Below are 15,209 nucleotides of genomic sequence, written 5' to 3'. Positions count from 1 at the left end.
GTCCAAACGAAAGAACTTTCTGGTTCAGGTCTGAGGACAATTTGTCGATTTTCGTCGTATATAAAGGTAAAATCGCGATTTTCAAAATTGAACTCTTTTATAATAAAATAAATAGAAATTGTAAAAATATACGGATCGCACGTTGGATATACGGTCGGCCGTATTTATTAGTAGCGATTTAATTTATATTTTTAATGCGCAAATTGGCCGAATTGGATATGGGTTTTCGTTTATTTTTATATGGAGGTTGGGTTTTGTTAAAATTTTGTGTTTTTTCGATTTTATTTTATTATTATTTTATTTTGTAATATAATTTGAAAAGGTTTGTACGTAGGGGGTGATATTGGTATAATTTATATATTTATAAGCTTTGGTACTAATATTACGTAATATAACGTATTAAAAACCAAATAGGTAAAACAAATTAAAATTCAGTAAAATTTGTAATCGAAACGGGTTTGCATTTTAACCAATTTTTACGATAGGCGGACAAGAATTTTAACGATTGGGCGTTATATATAAACAAACGTCCACGTTAATCCGTTTTGTAAAAAACCAAAAATCGGCTATTTTATTAATAAAAATAGCAATATTTGCAATTATTATTATCTTTATTTTTATTTAAATAAATAAATGTTTAAAACTAAACCAAAGTATAAATTATACGTCAAATATATATTATAATATTATAATCAGAAATTTAAGTACCAGACCTATTATTTATTAAAAATAAGTTTAATTAATTTAGTAAATTTAATAAATTTTATATTTCTTACTATATGTGAGGATCAGGCCCCTAGACCTACCCTCAGAATCACGACTCGGCTCCACACCGAGCCAGGGATCGGACAAGGATCCACTACCTCCGGATTTAAGCGCGTCTCTTGAGCGCGTCGACGATTGTAATTTCTCTCTTCTCTTCAGTTTAGAATTTTCGTCGATAGCGCCTAATACACTGAGGTTCTCCAATGTATGCCTGGCCGTGACATAATTCTAAACTCAATATAATTTGCTGGTGAAGCAATTAAAATATATCGTTCAATCCCTTCATTCAATCATTCACTACGTCGGCTGTGCGCGACGGTAAACTAGGCCACAGAAACAGAGGACACCATTCGCGAAATCAATGTCGCCGCGTAAGAATTACGGCCCACCGATTCGCCAATCCCAACGCGTGACAAACGCAAACTCAGCAAAGCCAGATAATTTGGCTTCAGGCACTGCTACTCCCAACACCGAAGGTTCGGATCAAAACGGAGAGATTACAGTTGCCCCAGTGAGCCCAGAGCCAGTAGAGCCCGCTCCTACCAGCGCCAACACAGAGCCTGAAGAGCCCGTTGAGCCCCAATCCGACACAGAGCAAGATCAGCCAGTCGACAGCATCGAAGTTGACGGATCGTACGAGTACGAGTCAGTTTCTGAGCACCCAGGAGAGGCGCGAAACCCTCCCCACCAACCTTCTGCCAAAACGTTAGACGGCAGGAACGAAATTCCGAAATTTCCAAGCAGAGCGCCCTCGCCTGTCGTCCAAATGAGAAGCGAAATGGCAGACGAAAGCGAAAACACTGCCGGCCAGGCTACAATCACTCAATCACAGCTGCAAGATCTTTTGGCCACCATTGCCCAACTTAAAGACCAGCTCGCCACCCGGAGTAACAATGCCACCCGTCAAACCCGCGGTATTACGCCTTTGAACAGCGCCTTTGGAGGGGCTGAGTTTAAGCCCCATGGTATCGCTGCCCGGACAGCATTTAAGCCTTACGGAAGTAACCAAAATGCTAAAAACCCTGCCTACGACAGGACGGCACGTAAAGCCGGTATCGACCCCGGCATGTTTAATGGTGATAAGGATCGTTTTGATAAATGGATTACCAAAATCGCAGATAAATTTGTAGAGGACGACGAAACTTACAAAACAGAAAGAAGCCGCATGGCGGTGATCAATTCCCTCACTGAAGGGCTTGCCAACGACCTTATCCAAGGCCGCTATGAATCCACCATTATGCCTTTCAGCAGCGCGGCCGAAATGGTCGCGACCCTAGCCGCTGTTTACCACGATGATAATCAAGCCTCCAAAGCCCGTGAGGAGCTTCGTCACTTGAAGTTTAGTCTGTCGGACAAGTTAACAGACATCCACCAGTTTATTGGCAAGGTTAACAGCCTAGCCGATAAAGCCAACATTGCCAAAACGGAACGCAAGTTGGTTCTCTATGAGCACGTTCCTGCCAGCCTGAACCCCCAGCTTCTCAGCCTATCCAAAGACCCAAATATCTCGTACGAGACCTTTGCCGGAGAAGTTGCGAACTCGGCGCTGGCCCAACAACGCGCTTGGGAGGAGCTCCGCGAAAACCGCAAAAAGAGGGAAGAGCGCCGTGAGCGTTCAGCCAGCGCCGAACGCAAACAGCGTCGACGCGAGAATCGCCGGCACAGCCAGGAAGCCAAGAACCAAGCCCGCACACAGACCGTTGACGCACCGAAGTCGCCCAGCAGAGAAAACGCCAAATTGGTCATTGAGGGTAAATGCTTCCTTTGCCAAGAAGCCGGGCACCTGGCACGCAATTGCCCCCAAAAGGCCGCTCACATCGCCGCCGTCCTCGCCCTTCAACACGAAGGCGATCGAGAAGCTGGTGAACGATCCGGCCACAGCTCAACTTCGTCGGATTCGGAAAACTGCTAAGGCTGCCGGAAGTCTCCTCGGCAGTCTGCATGCCTCAGATAGCTAAAATCGATAGATCACCCAAATTAAACACCTTCCTTGCTCCCATTCAACTGCAAGACAAAGGTCGTGGTCTCAACGCCCAAGCTCTCTGTGACACCGGAGCAGATGTGTACTTATCCATCCGACCGAGCCTCGCGAAAAAGGTCGCCCAACGTTTAGAGCTACCTATTAAAAAGCTCCCCAAACCTTTGGACTTTGGAGATTTTAACCGGAAGGTCACCGCAAGAGCCACCGAATACCTTCGGCTCACCTTGCAAATCGACGGACGACAATTCCCACGGCAGAAATTCATCCTCCTCGAAACGGCACACGATGTGTTTATCGGACAAGAATGGTGGACGAAGCATCGAGTAGGCTTATTCCCAGCTACCCGCAGCTTCGTTTGGCCCAACGACCTGCCCGCCATGGCCCAATACTCACCGGCAATCGTCGTACAACGTTCAAATCCGCCTCTGGACCTCGAGGCCCAAGCTGACGCAGTCCGCCGGGACCGCAAGATGGAACAAGAAGACCGTCGCATCCAGGTCCGCAAGATACTTCAAGGCCCTAAACGCCAACACGGAAACCAGGCTCAGATCGCAGAAATTAGCGCCTTTCCGACTATCCCAAAGACCGTTTCCAACAAAACCCTGCCAGCAAATATTTGTGCCCTTCTTAACGACCCACGTCAAGATCGATGGAAGCGATCCCCGTTACCCACGGAGCCTATACCGCTGGTACCAGTAAACGATACGCCTACGACCAGCCTCAATGCGGTATCAGCCCTGCAATGGAACAAGACTCACGATGGACATCCCATTCCATTTCCTGCAGGCGAAGACCCGGAGCACATCGCGCAAGTACGAGCCAAGTTACCCAAAGCACTTGCCCACCTTGAAGGTTTCTTTTCCAAAAAGGCGTCGACGATTCTCCCGCCTAGCCGACCCGGCTTCGACGTGGTTTTGGAACTCGAGAAACCTTTGGAGGGGAGGCCAGCCCGCTATTCGACCCCTTTCGCGATGATGGAGTTGGAAAAGGAAACCATCGACGAACTTCTGAGGATCGATTTCATTGAACGGACAATGGAGGAGACCGCAGCTTCGACTCTGTTCGTTCCTAAACCGCAATCGAAGGAGCAACGTTTTTGTGTGGATTACCGATGGGTAAACAAATTCATCAAAGGACGACAAGTACTTGCCCCCGACGTGGCCGGGACGTTGAGCAAGTGTGGAAAAGCCCGGAGGATGACCAAGATCGACATTATTCGAGCTTTTAACAGATTGCTAATGGATCCGAAGTCACGGTATTTAACGGCGTTCAAAACGCGACAAGGCACATTTCAGTGGAAGGTCCTACCCTTTGGACTGAAGGTCGGACCCGCCTGGTTCCAAGCTTTTATCAACGCTCAGCTTAATGAACTGCTGGACGCTTTCGCGAGCGCCTACGCAGACGACGTGTTGATTTATACCGAGGATAAATCGGAGCAAGTCCATTTTAAGCAAACCGAGGAGGTTATTTACAGGCTGCACAAAGCCGGACTCCAAGGCGATATCAAAAAGTCAAGTTTCGGCGTTTTCGAAATCGAGTACCTGGGTTTACTTCTAGAGATCGGTAAAGGTATCCGCATCGACCCCAAAAAGGTCGAAGCCATCACCAGCTGGCAATGGGACGACGTCACCTCCGTTTCCGCAGTACGATCCTTCCTAGGCTTATGCAATTTCGTTCGGACGTTCTGCCATCACGCCAGCGAACAAGCAGAACCTCTGACCCGATTATTGAAAAAGGGAGTCCCGTTCGAAAGAGGCCCCGAGCAGAAATCTGCCTTTGAAGCGCTGAAACAGCTGGTGATCACCGCCCCCGTGATGAGTTTCTTCAAACCCGGTATGCCTGTCAGGATGGACACCGACGCCAGTGGCAGGGCCACCGCCGGTGTCGTGTGGCAGCAACAGGACGATGGCAGCTGGAAGCCAATCGGCTATTCGTCCAAAACCATGTCCCCTGCTGAACAAAACTATCCGATTCAGGACCAGGAGCTATTAGCTGTGATTAATACGCTAAAGGACTTCGAACCAGCCCTGTTGGGTACCAAGTTCTGTGTTTTCACCGATCACCAGGCCCTAATTTATTGGTCGACCAAGAAACTTTTGTCCGCTCGCCAGATACGATGGGCTGACTACCTGGCCAACTTCGACATCACCTTTAAATACCGTCCCGGCAAGGATAATGTGGCAGCCGATGCCCTTTCGCGCAAAACCATCGACAACCCTACGGTCAAGGCCCGAGCTGTGTTAGACCGCACCATTGCACTAATCCCTCCAGAAAAGATCGACTCCCGACCCGGCGAACATCTTCCAACCATTAGCAACTTGGAACCCTCCGCACCGCAGGGAGCTGACCTGGTGGCCCTTATCCTGGAAGAAAACCTGAAACAGAACCTAGGTCACCACGACAATTTGTTAACGGTACCCGAGACTACCCAGGATGGCAAGATCTTCTTAAGAACGGCTCTCATCCGCGAAGCTCATGAGCCCAAGATCTTCGGCCATGGAGGCCAGAATAAAACCCTCAGCCGCCTGAAAAGAGATTACTGGTGGCCCGACAGAAATCGAGACGTTAAACGCTACATTAAGAATTGTCGCGAATGTCAACGCAACAAGGTACGACATGATAAGACGCCTGGGCTGTTGCACCCACTGGAGATCCCTAGACGGTGTTGGCAGCACGTAATGGTAGACGGCAAAGATATGCCCAAGGATAAAGAAGGCTATAATTACGTCTGGGTCTTCATCTGCCGATTGACCAAACTTTTGGCCACCCTACCGGGAAAAAAGACGGACACCGCGGAGACCTTGGCCATGCGGTATTATCAGACCGTGTACCGTTGGAAAGGCGTCCCCGATTTATGGCTTTCCGACAACGCCGGACCGTTTATATCCGAGTTCCTAAACACTCTAAACGAGTTGACAGGAACAAAGCATAAACATGGAAGCGCCCGCCACCCTCAAAGTCAGGGCAGCGTCGAAATTACCAACGCTGAATTGGATCAGAAAATGCGCTTTTATGTAGACAAATACCAAACGAATTGGCGACGGCATATTCCCGCCTTCGACTTCGGCCACAATTCGTCCGTTCACGCCTCTATCGGCATGGCACCGATCGAAGCAGAAACAGGAGCTCGCCCTAGAGACCCGCTCTCTCTACCTTTACCCGAAGAAGACCTGGAGACCGGTCAGCAACAAAAGGCGCTGGAAATGGTCCGCCAAGCTCGGCAAGCTCAGGAGCTGGCCCGCAACAATGGACTCGGAGCGCAGATAGAGCAACAGAGGCAGGCTAACAAGAAACGGCGACCGGTCGACTTTACGGTGGGAGATGCGGTTTACGTTAGCAAAAAGGGTTTTTCCACCGAAGCTCCTACGACCAAGTTGGACTCGCAAAATGCAGGACCATGGACGATTCTCGAGGAAAAGGGCCACAGCTTCATTCTCGACACCCCTGCCTGGTATAAAGGTAGTAAGCTGTTCCACGCCAGCCGATTGCGCAAAGCAGCAACGGATCCATTACCTCAGCAGTATCAAAAGCCGGAACCACCGGTCGAAATTAACGGAGAACCGGAGTGGGAGGTGGAGCAAGTGTTGGCCTCACGTTTATTCGGACGAAAGAAAACGTTGCAATATCAGGTATCGTGGGTCGGACTCGACCCTGATGAGACATGGTATAAGGCCCGCGACTTGAAAAATTCACCAATACTGCTGGATACCTTTCACAGGGAGTACCCGGACGCAGCAGGACCTCCGGTAAATTTGCAACAGTGGATCAGGAGCGCAGCAGAGGATGTTTTTGCGGAGGACGGACCCGAGGACAATGTTGCCGAGCACGATGCGAAAAAGACACGAGAGCGGAGGAAGGCCCCGAGGAGACACACGTGACAAACTCAAGACTCTGACCGCCTACGTCGATCAGGCCTTAGAGGGGGGTAATGTGAGGATCAGGCCCCTAGACCTACCCTCAGAATCACGACTCGGCTCCACACCGAGCCAGGGATCGGACAAGGATCCACTACCTCCGGATTTAAGCGCGTCTCTTGAGCGCGTCGACGATTGTAATTTCTCTCTTCTCTTCAGTTTAGAATTTTCGTCGATAGCGCCTAATACACTGAGGTTCTCCAATGTATGCCTGGCCGTGACACTATAAAATTTAAATAAGTGCTTTGAAATTAATAATAAAATATTTATATATATAAATAAATATCAATATTATTTCTAAATAAAAATTAGAGCATTTATCGTATATATATATGTTAATATAGTAAAAAATAAAAATATGAATAAAATACGTAAAACAGTTAATAACCCGGCCAATATAGTCGGCAAAATTAATAATAAAATATCGTTAAAAACCCCAAACTTTTGATTTTAAAGTGGTATTATTTGTGCATTTCTAAGATTTTAATTCGATTTATTATCTGACCTTTTTATCTATCCCATTATATAAATGCACAGTGCGCATATTATGCATCCCAACCTCCATGTACGGCTAAAATCGACAAGGTGTCCTCAGACTAGAACGAGCGGTTTCTTTTCGACCGATGTAATTGGTCGAAAAGCCATGTGGCTGGTAAGGTATATGGAGCGCTCGGTCCACCTGCAACGTGTTACGACCAGACAGTTGGGCCGGTACCAGAAAGGCCAGGTGGGGTCACACCCCTCCTGACGACAATCAACCAAGGATGGTACCGACCGACAGAAAGAGGATTACATATGGAAAGGGTCACGTGACCGCACGTGACCAGAGGAGGGTGCTATGACTGATAGGTGCCAAGAATCACATAGCACCCATAGCAAGTGATAGGAGTGATATGACCGCTCACCAACATATCCGACATAGCAAACATATCACTACCAGGGACAACGGACTATATAAAGCACGCTCATTACCGTGTAGATAGATTCGATTCTAGGATTGCTTAGCAGCAATCAAACTCTAGTTAACCTCAATATTTACTTGAGGACGATCATAACTTCACCCCCAGTCATTGAGAACCCCAGTTACCCAGTCAGACGCTCAGTTGCTTCAACCCACTGTACTTTACCCTAAGAACAGGTTACCCCGATACCTTGATCGTAACACAACGCAGGGGGTTTAGTCTGAGCACTGAGACTACCATGAACTAACAATAACATGGAACAAAATCAAACGTTCGAGAAGAAGGCAAATTAGGATGAAAAAGGAATGGTACAACGAGCCCGAAATATCAAAACAAACAAATATAGACGCAGATTCGTCCGATCTTCGTGCAAGAAGACTTGCAACAAAAAGAAGAAGAAAAAATCAAAACATTGGGCTGGCGTTGCGACTCAACCATCAACGGCGCTCATACTGAATAATAGTCTCCCTAGTCTGCACGATGCTGCCGGGGGCAGAATGAGCATGGCCGCGACCCGCGTCTGTCGATACGGCGAGGCCGAGGTCGGTGGGGCTGCTGGCGGACGGGACCCCATTGTCCATGTCGGTGTGGACGCTGGTCTCGACGCCGTACCTCTCCGACGACGACAGCTTGGCGTCGCGGGTCTCGTCGAGGCGGCTGAAGCCGTTCTTGCCCGTCGTCGACAGCCGGCTGTTGCCGCCCGTCGAGATCTTGAGCGGGTACGAGTTGCCCGTGTTGCCCTTGCTGGCGCCGCTGCGGCCGCCGCGGCGCGACGAGAACATCGAGGCGAAGGACTCGCCAAAGATGACCGGCCCGACGTGCTTGGCGAACTTGCGGAGCGTGGGCAGCGAGCCGCACATGATGAAGAGGTTGGCCTCGATGCCGCTGCCGGAAAGGTGGGAGGGTTAGATTGAGTTTCTTGTTGAACGAGTAGGGGGGGGGGGGGTCCGTTTGGGTGGGATACAAGGGGGGGGGGCTGCATTGGCTGTACTTACATCCACATTGTTGCCTCGGCAATAGCCCAAGTGAGATCGGCCTCGCCCGAGGTTTTGACCAGGAGAGCAAGGCGAACGATTGATGTGACGAAAGTTCTATACAAAGGATGATTCCATGGTTAGTAAAATCTGACGAGAGCTAGAAATAGAGTGCGGATGCAAGGAGTCATGGCATTGGGGGAAACTAACGCAGAACCAATGCTAAAAATGAACACCAGGCCAATCTTTTGCGCCCGTGAAACCTGGAGCCTCAAGACGGTCGGGAGCGGCAGCATCAAGACCATGAGGTCTGTGATTATGCCCATGATGCAGGTGGCGATGTAGACCTGAGGCAGGTTGACGTTGCAGGCGCCCACCTCCTTGGGGATGCTGAGGTCAAAGTTCTTCTGGACGGGCCAGCAGGAAAAGATGAGCGCAAACATGATGGCGGTGTTGTAGAAGACGACGACGAAAATGGTAAAGTTGACGGCGAGCTTGAAGCCGCGGACGGGCGAGAGGCGGTGGTAGAAGATGAGCAGCGACACCTTGGCCAGGATCTGGCAGGGCGCATACAGGATGGGCGCAAGGTAGATGAGGAACAGGAACCGCTCGAAGCGCGGCACTGGCAGCTCCCACATGTGTATGCCGAGATTTCCCTGCGACCACTCGTACACCTCGGGGATCTGGGTTGCGAGAGAAAAGGCCCAGGATCCAACCAAGCAATCTTTTGTTGTTTTTTTGTTGGCAGTCAGCAAGCGGATGTTTTAGGGTTGATAGCTTTGGGGGTTGCTTCAGCAGAGCTGGCTGTTCTCGGTTTGAGCACAAGAGCAGGAAGTCGGACAGACTTACAATCGTCGAGGTTGAACGTCTTCATCAAAAATATCTTTGTGTAGAGGCGCTGGAGGAGAAACAAAAACGCCAGAACCATCCCAGCACCGTACATCCAATACGCCGTGGGCGTCAGGATTCTTTCCGGGTTGTCAAAATCGACAACATAGCCAGGCGGTGGTGCCAGGGGCACAAGAGTGCCGTTGATCGACGCCATCGCGGCGGAGCTGAAGCAATTCTAACGAGTGTCGAACCAAGGTGAAAATCTTTGCTGACCGAGCCGTAGAGATAAAACTCGGACACTTTGATGTCGTGCAGAATGGCCCGTGGACAGATGCTAGACTAGTTATATCTAGATTTGCCCACTTTCCGCAACAGATACAGTACATGATCAACGGAGCAAGTCAGTGGGTACACGGTACTAGGGCAGCCGCAAAAAAGTGCTCTTGGTAGGATCTCTTCCTTGATACTTATGTTCACGGTCCTCCCAAGTTTTGCTCTCTGTCCGATATGATGTTTAACTGTACAAGGAAACGGTGCCCACGCATTGAAAGCATCTGAGGTCGCATTCGTCATTTTTTCCCTCTTTTTTTCATCCATGGGTGTACCTACAGTACTTTTGAGTTCCCCCGCTGGACAGGGAGGGTGTCACTTCCATGGCTTTCATCCCTTCTATGTTCCTTTGTGGCGGTGTGCCCCATTTTCCATCTTCTTTCTCTTTTCCCATTCGACTTCTATAGGAGGGTCTTGGAAAAAAAAAGTAGGAGAGGGGTAAAATTGCATATGTGACACTGCAAATTTCATTCAGCGTCGTTACGAGAATCCTTCCAGTAAAACCATTAAATTTCTTGGTTGTCTGCGGTTGCATTCGGGAACATTGCCGTGTAGCGCGCAGGACCAAGTTAGCTTGATTGATTCCCTCCCGCGCAGAAAATAAATCACGCGGCAACTCAGGAGAGCTACCAAGTTCTCATCAAGTGCGGTACTTTTTATCGTCTTGGCAGTCCATTTGTGTGCCCCATCCGAATGGACACAAAAATGCTACACCTCGCCTGTAGACCTTGCCGTTGGCATTTTTTATGTACTATCGCAGCAGGAGGGACCCCTGAGGAGGTTACATTGGCCCGTTTTACCCTTCTCCAGGCGGGACCAACATTCCGGCAAGGCATTCCGTAAAAGCACTAAGTTCAGCACCATAGCTTCCGTACCCTTTAACGTTCCGTATCCCCTTTGTATTGGACCAATAAAATCACCCCATGTGGGGCGGTGGCGGGCCCTCTGTCTATATTATATGCATGTACCCTCAACGCATTAGGCTGATTTTATTTTTTTATTTATTTTTTAAACAAAACCCACTTAGCCAATTAAATGACGTTATTTACCATGCCCCGTCAAACCTTTTATCCGCGATCCAACCTCGATAACGCCGTACGTGACGTTCGAAGGGGGGCATCCTTCTCATTCGCCGCCTCTAATTGGTCCGTTCCCAAAAACACTTTACGAACCCGCCTGCAAAACCATAACCGCGATAACGAATTGCAACAATGCCTTACTTATGTGCAGGAGGTTCAATTGGTCAATTAGATCCGCACGCAAGACGGGTTAGGGTTAAGACCCGCCTCGAAAGAGTTCTGCCATCTTATTGGCTGGATTTGAAAGCTGCTGTATAGAGTGGGAATTGTAATTATGTATCGAGCTAGTCCCAATTGGGCTTCGTGCCTCCACTTTTGTAGAGGGGGTACGGAACGTTAAAGGATACGGACCCTATTTTGTACTTCGTATGGTGCTGAACTTATGGAATCTAAGAAATTCCACAGCACTCGGTTTCAATGGCCCCTCCTTGCAATCCCCCTGCCGCCCGGCCACCGAACCGCCCAATCAGGACCGAACTGACTCGGTCGCCGGCAAAAGATACCCTTGGGACCTTCCTGGCTGGTGAACAAAGTTAATATCGATAATTTTATTATAGTAGACCAACTCCGCCATCTGCTGCTAGACTAGCTTGAACAACGTCCCTTGAGAATCCATCGACCCGCTTAATCGGGAACGCGCGAAGCCTGCCGCAGGTGGGCATGCAATTTGAAATGCACGATAGCTCCATCGAACCCGTCGTCAATAAATTCTCGGCGGGATGCAGCTCACAGGAAACCAGATTCGTGTCAACCAGCACCGGTCGTTCGTTGGTCGTGGGAAATACTCCTCACTGCAACCTCGTCTTTTTGGTCAAGGAACCTGAGACGAAATTCCAGCTCCTGACTGTCCACTCCTTTTACATACATACCTCTGGTAACTCACCCTCGTTTTTGAGTTTCAGGCCAATAAAATGAAACCCCAAACCTTTTTTTCGCCCGCCGGTTTGGTGACACTCCTCAGCATGGCTACTTCGATCGACGCCCAGACGTCTGGGGAAACATGCGTATGTACCAATGCTTGTCTTTTCTCGGGGAGGGATCACTGGAATCCCGTGAAAATGCTTGCTCAGCAAATATGAAGCATGAAAAGAAGAAAAAATAAAAATAAAAAAAATAAAAAAAAATAACCAAGAAAAAAACTATACAAAACACTAACATTGTCATTCTTGAGTTCAGTGTGACCTCCTTGGTCAGGCCGGCCTCAGCCAACGGCTTTTCACCATCTCCACTGAGACCTACGTCAACGCGGAAGCAACGTACTGGTCCCTTGACAACGCCAACCGGAAGCCGAAATGCATCTTCATGCCGCAGACGGCCGATGAGGTAGCCACGGCAATCAAGGCGCTGAACGGCCCGGCAGTCAGCAACGTTCACTCCAAGAAGACCTGCAACAAGGGCTGCAAGTTTGCCGTGCGCGGCGCTGGCCACATGGCCAACCCTGGCGCCAACAACATCAACGATGGCGTGACGATTGACTTTAGTAAGTTTTGCGATCCGGTCTGGAGCGGAGTACAGAGGCAGACATAGATGGTCAAAAAAACACGGCAGTCATCCCGAGTCCATCAGCTGACTAACCGCAACAGGTGCCATGACCACTACCACCTACCATGCCGACAGGTCCATCGCCTCCATCCAGCCCGGCACCCGCTGGGGCTCCGTCTACACGGAGCTCGCCAATTACGAGACCATGGTCCTTGGCGGTCGCGCGTCCACCGTCGGTGTCTCCGGCTTGATCCTGGGCGGCGGCAACTCCTTCTACTCGTCGCAGCGCGGTTTTGCCTGCGACGGCGTGGCCAACTTTGAGGTGGTGCTGGCCGACGGCAGCATCGTCAACGCCAACGCGACCAACGAGCACGCCGACCTGTACCGCGCCCTCAAGGGCGGATCCAGCAACTTTGGCATCGTGACGCGCTACGACCTCAACACCTTTACGGCGCCGGCCACGCTCTGGGGCGGCACCATCGGCTTCGCCGCGTCGGCCGGCGCGCAGCTCATCTCGACGCTGCAAAAGTTCGTCTCGGTGCTCGGCGACGAGGGCCACCAGTCCGACTCGGCCATCGTCTTTTGGACCTACACGCAGGGCGGCGGGCTCCCGGAGCCCATCATCATCAGCGCCCTGCACAACGTCGAGGGCAAGGTCGACGCGCCCGGCCTGGCCGACTTTGTCAGCATCCCGGGCAACGTCAGCTTCGCCATGCGCACCGACAGCCTGGTCGCCTTCACCGACGAGCTCGAGGTGCCGCGCGGCAGCTACAACTCGTGGCGGACGCTGACGTTCAAGAACAGCGGCGAGGTCATGACGCACGCCGTCGACACCTACAACGCCATGGTCAAGGAGTTCGAGGCCGAGGCCCCGACGCTCGGCTTCACCGCCCAGTGCATGTTCCAGGGCCTGTCGGTGAACCAGTTCAAGCAGGCCGCGGTCAACGGCGGCAACGTCCTCGGCCTCGACGACCGCACCGACAACCTCATCATGTTCCTCGGCATGCTGGCCTACAAGGACCCGAGCCTCGAGTCGCTGGTCAACGCCAAGATGACCGCCTGGGTCGACGACATCAAGAAGTTTGCCGCCTCCAAGGGCGCCGACGACGAGTACCTCTTCCTCAACTATGCCCACATCAGCCAGAGCCCGTTCCGCAGCTACGGCCAGAAGAACCTGGCCTTTATGAAGGAGGTTGCAGACAAGTACGACCCCCGCGGAGTGTTCCAGATCAACATGCCCGGCGGATTCAAGATTTCAAAGGCTTGAAAAAGGGGCCAAGAGAACCGGGCTCCTGTCTACAGCGCGTCGAGCAATATATATTGCATCCCGATGGGCTGCAACGGTATCCTTTCAGTGATCAGGGGGTCAGGTTGCTGCATATAGATTGGTAATGTAGAGCATGAACGCATTTGCATTTGATTTAGCGAAAGTCAGGTCCATTTATAGTTTTATTTAATCTTGTGGTTTTTTACTCTAGCAGTATTGCCTCCCTGTACTTCCATATTAGTCACTTGTTTGTAAGCCCGCGTCTCCAAAGAACGTTGATATCTATGTCTAGATGCAAAAAGTACTGAAACCCCCACGGATGACGTCGAGTGTCGTACGCGAAACATGCCGAGGTGAGCAGATATAATCCCAGACTCGGAGCTGCCATGTTCCAGTCCATTTCATTTATTCTTGAACCCGAAACATCTTGTATGCCAAGAACATGGCCATGTTGTATTTTGATACGCCTGGGTCGATCTCTACGTCACTTTGGGTTCGATAGCAGATGTAAGCCTCCTTTTGTATATGTGATAAAATGAACTGTCCGTGCCCACGCTTTTCAAATTCATAACCGAGACCGTTGTCAACAAGATTTCTCTCCAAGCAGAGAACTGCAAAATGTTACAAGGGTAAAGATTATACAATATCAAAGACCCCCTTAATCGAGGAAAGATTGATAAACACGTTGCAAAGACATCTGGGTCCATTGGTCGAAATCGGCTAGACTACGCTGCACAGACCAAAACGTTTGTCTTGTGGCTTGGCTTGTCTGCCCCGAGTAGATGGCAGCAGAAGAAAAAATATGACAGATTTTGTCCCTACATCCAACGTGCTCGATTGATTCCGACCAGGGCTCGCAAACTCTTCCGGATTGGGAATTACCAAGACCAACCTTTACGGGCGTGTCACGAGGGATTTTGGACATGCAAAGTGATGAGCCGATGGAGTGTAGCCAATTAACTGGTAAGCAGGCCACGCCCGTCTTGGTGATGTGATTCGATGCGCAATTAGCAACCGCGCCGAGCGGCTGGCCTCTTTATTAACATGGCACGCACGTGCGGGCGCCCCCCCTAAAACCGTTGCAACTTGGCAAGATGCATCAGAGAGCCGCAGTGGCGGGGTACAGATATCGGCATATCGCCCAACTACCGGGCTGTGGCCGCAGATTACCTGGGCAGAGGGCTTATCTGTCTTGGCCATGTTTTGGCACGTTTCTTTTTCCTTGTCCATCGACAACAAAACGTGTACTTGATTTGCTTTCGGCAAGATAGCTTCGATGCTGCCAGATACAATCCTCTCTCTTTTATATACGATCAGCTCGTGCCTTTTGATTTTACGCACTGCATTGTGTGTATCATTGTTCAGGCGAATTAGCCAGTGGAAATTACCACGTTTATCAGCAATCTGCTGCACACACAACCTTCCAGATATTGGGGGACGTAGTCCATACTCCATGAAGAGCGGGTGACACTCGGATCGGTCGATACCAAATTTCGGTAATCTACCCAATTTATTAACCACCCTGTTCCCTGGGAGATCGCTAAGTGATCTATTCGGATATCAGTTGAGACCTTGACAAAGTCGACGCTATAAACCTAAATTGTCCAACGATATATAAAGACAT

General features: G+C 50.1%; 3 protein-coding genes across 3 annotated transcripts; 1 reads left to right on the top strand and 2 right to left on the bottom strand.

Annotated features, from left to right (window-relative positions):
- Positions 1–8,003: 8,003 nt before the first annotated feature.
- On the bottom strand, positions 8,004–9,765 carry MGG_01940 (uncharacterized protein). The gene is made up of 4 exons (XM_003719281.1): positions 9,446–9,765; positions 8,807–9,320; positions 8,618–8,713; positions 8,004–8,507 (listed from the first exon to the last, which is right to left on the bottom strand). Exons 1-4 carry the CDS (start codon positions 9,639–9,641, stop codon positions 8,060–8,062), a joined length of 1,254 nt encoding a protein of 417 aa, XP_003719329.1. The 5' UTR covers positions 9,642–9,765; the 3' UTR covers positions 8,004–8,059.
- A 1,634-nt stretch (positions 9,766–11,399) lies between these two features.
- MGG_01941 (FAD binding domain-containing protein) lies at positions 11,400–13,896 on the top strand. The gene is made up of 3 exons (XM_003719280.1): positions 11,400–11,840; positions 12,013–12,316; positions 12,420–13,896. The coding sequence occupies exons 1-3, from the start codon at positions 11,748–11,750 to the stop codon at positions 13,583–13,585; spliced, it is 1,563 nt and encodes a 520-aa protein (XP_003719328.1). The 5' UTR covers positions 11,400–11,747; the 3' UTR covers positions 13,586–13,896.
- A 94-nt stretch (positions 13,897–13,990) lies between these two features.
- Positions 13,991–14,785, bottom strand: MGG_17592 (uncharacterized protein; the record flags this gene model as incomplete). The annotated part of the gene is made up of 2 exons (XM_003719279.1): positions 13,991–14,196; positions 14,641–14,785. 2 exons carry the CDS (start codon positions 14,783–14,785, stop codon positions 13,991–13,993), a joined length of 351 nt encoding a protein of 116 aa, XP_003719327.1.
- Positions 14,786–15,209: the final 424 nt, after the last annotated feature.

The sequence above is a fragment of the Pyricularia oryzae genome, chromosome 6 (genome assembly GCF_000002495.2).
Source record: "Pyricularia oryzae 70-15 chromosome 6, whole genome shotgun sequence".
In the NCBI taxonomy this organism is placed as follows: domain Eukaryota; kingdom Fungi; phylum Ascomycota; class Sordariomycetes; order Magnaporthales; family Pyriculariaceae; genus Pyricularia; species Pyricularia oryzae.
The sequence above is the reverse complement of the archived record's forward strand: the minus strand, read 5'-3'. Positions and strand labels throughout refer to the sequence as shown.